We start from the raw sequence: 4610 nt of genomic DNA on the forward strand, positions 1-4610 counted from the left end.
GGGGGATTCGTAAATCAATCAATTGTAAAGATTGTTCCATTAATCCAATTCTCCATCTTAAAAATAAATTACCAGGTAATTTATTTTGATTATCTTCTTCTTGACCAAATTTTTCAAATAAAATTTTAGGATTTTTAATATTTCCATATAAATTCCAAGTAGTTATACCAAGAAGAAGAAGATTATTATTCGTATTAGAGTTTGGAAATTTTGTAATTGAACCTAATAAATTTAATTCATCAGGAAATATTTCTTCAAATCCTGCTTTTAATGGTTGAAATTCATTTCTCCAATTAAATGTTTTAATTAATCTTGATTTTGTTAATTCAATATCATATTTATCAGCAATTAAAAATTTAAGTAATATTTCATTACGAATATTTTCATCAACATATTCTAAATTTGTTTTATTAATACGATAACCAAATATTTCATCATATTCTGGATTATTAGTACTAGCAAGAATATTAGGAATTTCTTCAACTAAAGTTTGTAATTTTGCAGCTTGTTCTTCATTCAATTCAGTGGTTTTAATAGTTGAAGCAATGTCACTCATTGTAATAATAAACGGTATTCAAAATTAAACAACTTGACTAATAGAAATAACTCAAAAGATGTCCTTTTTTTAAAAAGGGGGATTGTTGGGCCAGTATAAATATGGTTCAAGTTTCCCAAAAAAGACAAAATGACACCTAATCTGATTGCCGATCTCTGGGAATGTAAATGTAAATGTAAATGTAAATGTAAATGTAAATACAGTGTGGTTAGTTTATTTTGTTTCAAGTGTTTATTTTTTTTTTTTTGAAAAATGTTGATCGTACGTCATTTCCTGACATTCTGGTTTTTATCTTCTTTTAACAAATAAGAACAAACAAGGGATGGTATTTTATTAGAAACACATAGGATGATGCATATTTGATACCTGGATTTTGTGTGATCTTATGGATACACCATTGGCAAGAAGAAAGAAAAAAAAAAATTGAAAAAAAAAATTCAGGTTTCAGAAGAAGAAGAAGAAGAAGAAGGATAGTATTACCATCAACAACAACAAGACATGAGACTACCCCGTTCTGTTGTTTCAAGAGCAACTCGTGGTATACTGTTTGTGAATCAACACATTGAATGTAATCACTTGCTGAGTTCTAGAGCGATCCATATGTCATCAACTCAACATTTGGACCAAGAATCAAAACCAAGACCATCGCTTAATGATATTGTTGAAATAGAAAATCGACATAATACAGAAACAGAAAATCAACCAAAATTTAGTAATATTTTAGATTCATCTGATGAAAATGGACAAATTGATTTTCAAAAATTAAGTGAATTTATTAAAAATGCATATAAAGATAATGAAACTCCTAAACCTGTACCTACTGCTAGAGTAGAACAAGTTGAATATTTTCAAAATTTATTTACCAAATATGGATCATTTAGAAAACTGTCATCATCAATATCTAATAATTCAACAAATAAACCTGGTATTAATGTTGTTCCCGATGAAATTAAAAATGAATTATTTACTAAAACGAAAAATGCATTAGGTCCAACTTTAAAATATTTGGATTCATTTAAAAATTCACAAGATTTATTTAAATATAGTTTGAAATTATTTAAAAATTTTCAAGAAGGTATAACTATTGCAACTATGAAGACTCAAATAGCTGATAAAAATTCAAAAAGTGTTAGAATAGTAAATGAAGAGATTTTTTTAAATGAATTATTTAAAGGTTCAAATAGACATGCATGGACTGAAAGTCATCAAAGTTGTATTGATCTGATTGAGAAAAGTTCATTATCAGGGCCATATGATCCTAATTTAAACATTTTAACTGTTCCTATTATATTCACCCATATTATAACCAATTTGGGATTCAAGTTTCACAATGGTCAATTGGCATTAACACTTTTTGATTTATTAGAGAAAGATCCTAATTTATATATTATAGCTGCCAATCAAGAAGCATTTAATGTGGCATTACGTTTAGTATGGATCAATTATGGGATTATTAATTTGCACCCATTTCAAACATGGTATAGTCGTATGAAATTCTTGGGATTTCCTGGTGATATGACTACTTTGAATATCTTGAGAATTGTTATTTCCGAATATAACAATTTAAGTAATGGTATGCTGATTTTCAATAAACAATCTGATAAGATTTATACTACAGATGCCAATTGGAGAATGAAGTATTTTAGAGCCGAATACGACGGTATGAAGAAAAGATTGGAACGAAGATCAGAGAGAACTATTACCACGAAGAATGAAAGAAGTAATACCACCACTACTGAATCCAATAGTACCACTCCACCTTCATGGGGGTGGAACTCAATATTGTGAAAGCATAGCATAGCATAGCATAGCATAGCATAGCATAGCCATTTCTATAGTTTTTCATTTTCAAAATATCTTTCTATCTGTCTAAATAGGTGAAAAGATATTCTTGTACATATTACACGACCCTTTTTATATAATTTTTTTCTGTTGTTGAAGGAAACGAAGGAAGGAAGGAATTTCTTGTTGTACTCATTTTTCTTCTTCTTTAATTTAATCTGAAACAAACAATCATTATCAACATCATCAACAACTTCTATTCATTCGTGTTTAAGAAACCACAACAGTTTTACAGAGTTCAATAATCTCAATAACATTAATTAGTGTCCTCATTATATTGAACGAATTTTTTTTTTTTTTTTTTGAACAATGTCTTCTCAATTTGGTGAATATTACAACAATTACCAACCGAACGAAAATCAACAATATACCAATGACATGTCTCAAACTTCTGGTGTACCAAGTATTAATATAGGACAGGATAATGATACTATTGCTGGAATCAGTATTAAAAGGGAGAATTTTGATAATCTTTTAGGTGGATCTTTTGATATTAAAAAACAATTGTCACAATCATTAAACAATTCAGGATCTGGTATTATTAGTGGTGGAGGTATTTCCAAACCACATTCAAGACGAAATTCAACATATATAAAATCACATGAAGGTAGTGAGAACGAAGATGATAATCAAGATAATAATGAAAAAGATGGCGGTAATGAACGAAAACGTAGAGATAATATTAATGATAAGATTCAAGAATTATTAACTTTAATTCCTCCTGAATTTTTCCAAAATAATAATAATAACAACAACAATAATAAAGATAGTAAATCAAAAACAGATAATAAATCACGAAAAGAAGAAAGTCCAGAAGATGAAGCAGCTAAGAATTCAGGTACTAAAGATGGGAAACCAAATAAGGGGCAAATTTTAACTAAATCGGTTGAATATTTACAATACTTGCAGAATTCAATTGATGAAAACAATAGAAAGGAAGTTGAATTGATTATGCGATTGAAAACTTTAGAATTGAAAGCTTCAAATCAACCTACACAGAATATACCAATTCGAATCGGATATACTAGTGCAGAAAAAGCTTTGGGTGAGATTGGAGTTGGTCCATGTTCTGAACAATACTTTAAAGATGTTTTGGTTAAAGCTGCAAGTACAAGTAAGTCAGGAAGAAGAGGTAGTACCTCTGGTTAAATGAAGTCTCAGAATTGACGTATATGATGTTTAGTGAATGGAGTTTTTTTTTTTGATTTTGATCTTGATCTTGATCTTGGATATGTTTTTGGATATGTTTTTAGTTTGTATTATTAATAATGAAGTATTTGTATAGAGGTACTTTATGTATAACATGTTTGGTTTAAGAATGGAATGTATTATATCAGTCATTGTATTACGTTAAAGTACATAGTGTTTCTAAATCTATTTTTTAATTCTGCCAAGTCGTTCATTTTTATCAGCATCCTCCCTCAACATATAAGCCGGTAAATATTTACCTGTTGGTAACTTCAACAAGGGGTTTGGGAACTGTTGTGTTTATACCTCCAAGAGATGTATATCCTTCATCATACATTTCACAATATTCCACATTACATCCAATAAGAAAATCCCAAATATCAACATAATTCCAATGTAAAATAGGATGTATACGTAAGAACTTTGGCCAATTATGGTCAGTCATTTGTTCATATTTCAAAGTATTACCATATGGATCAGAATGTCTGATACCCACAATCATTGACTTTACATTCTTATTGATTTCATTGAAATATTGTTGAAACCCATCCTTCATAGAACTTTGTATTATAATTTGATTTAAATGATAATATTCTGCAGAGCATTTAATAAATTCAATTAATTGTGGGAAAGGAGTTTCTGAATTGACATAAATTGAATCCAATTTATAATCGGGTGGTAATAGGTTAATTGCTGGGTTCTCAAATTTCGACGACGAAAACTTTTTATGGATAGTTGCCATTAATAATATCAACATGACAAGACAATCCTTACCCCCATTATATGATATAGCTATTTCCTGAAGACTATAAGTGATTGAATATTAGTTAGTAAATGTCATTTTCTATATCCCAAAAAATTAAAAAAATGTTACTTTTCAATACCATTCTAAGCTTATAGAAAAGCAAAGAATGTCAAAGAAACAACAACAACTAGTAGAAAAGAACATACCCATGGTAAATCTAATGGATTCCTCCTAATTTATCAATACTAAGAATCCACTTTTCTGGTTTGGACTGGATTC

The 4610-nt window shown here is 28.9% G+C and overlaps 4 protein-coding genes across 4 annotated transcripts; 2 read left to right on the forward strand and 2 right to left on the reverse strand. All coding sequences in view use genetic code 12, as the record gives it.

Annotated features, from left to right (window-relative positions):
* Position 1: 1 nt before the first annotated feature.
* Positions 2–556, reverse strand: CTRG_03214 (uncharacterized protein; the record flags this gene model as incomplete). Its single annotated transcript, XM_002548871.1, has 1 exon — positions 2–556. A coding segment is annotated over one exon (555 nt), but the record flags the coding sequence as incomplete, so codon positions are not given.
* Positions 557–1054: 498 nt separating this feature from the next.
* CTRG_03215 (uncharacterized protein) lies at positions 1055–2344 on the forward strand (the record flags this gene model as incomplete). The annotated part of the gene is made up of 1 exon (XM_002548872.1): positions 1055–2344. One exon carries the CDS (start codon positions 1055–1057, stop codon positions 2342–2344), a length of 1290 nt encoding a protein of 429 aa, XP_002548918.1.
* A 363-nt stretch (positions 2345–2707) lies between these two features.
* RTG1 (Rtg1p) lies at positions 2708–3547 on the forward strand (the record flags this gene model as incomplete). The annotated part of the gene is made up of 1 exon (XM_002548873.1): positions 2708–3547. The coding sequence occupies one exon, from the start codon at positions 2708–2710 to the stop codon at positions 3545–3547; it is 840 nt and encodes a 279-aa protein (XP_002548919.1).
* Positions 3548–3842: 295 nt separating this feature from the next.
* FAD1 (FMN adenylyltransferase) lies at positions 3843–4343 on the reverse strand (the record flags this gene model as incomplete). Its single annotated transcript, XM_002548874.1, has 1 exon — positions 3843–4343. The coding sequence occupies one exon, from the start codon at positions 4341–4343 to the stop codon at positions 3843–3845; it is 501 nt and encodes a 166-aa protein (XP_002548920.1).
* Positions 4344–4610: the final 267 nt, after the last annotated feature.

This window comes from Candida tropicalis (assembly GCF_000006335.3).
Source record: "Candida tropicalis MYA-3404 genomic scaffold supercont3.4, whole genome shotgun sequence".
Taxonomy (NCBI): domain Eukaryota; kingdom Fungi; phylum Ascomycota; class Pichiomycetes; order Serinales; family Debaryomycetaceae; genus Candida; species Candida tropicalis.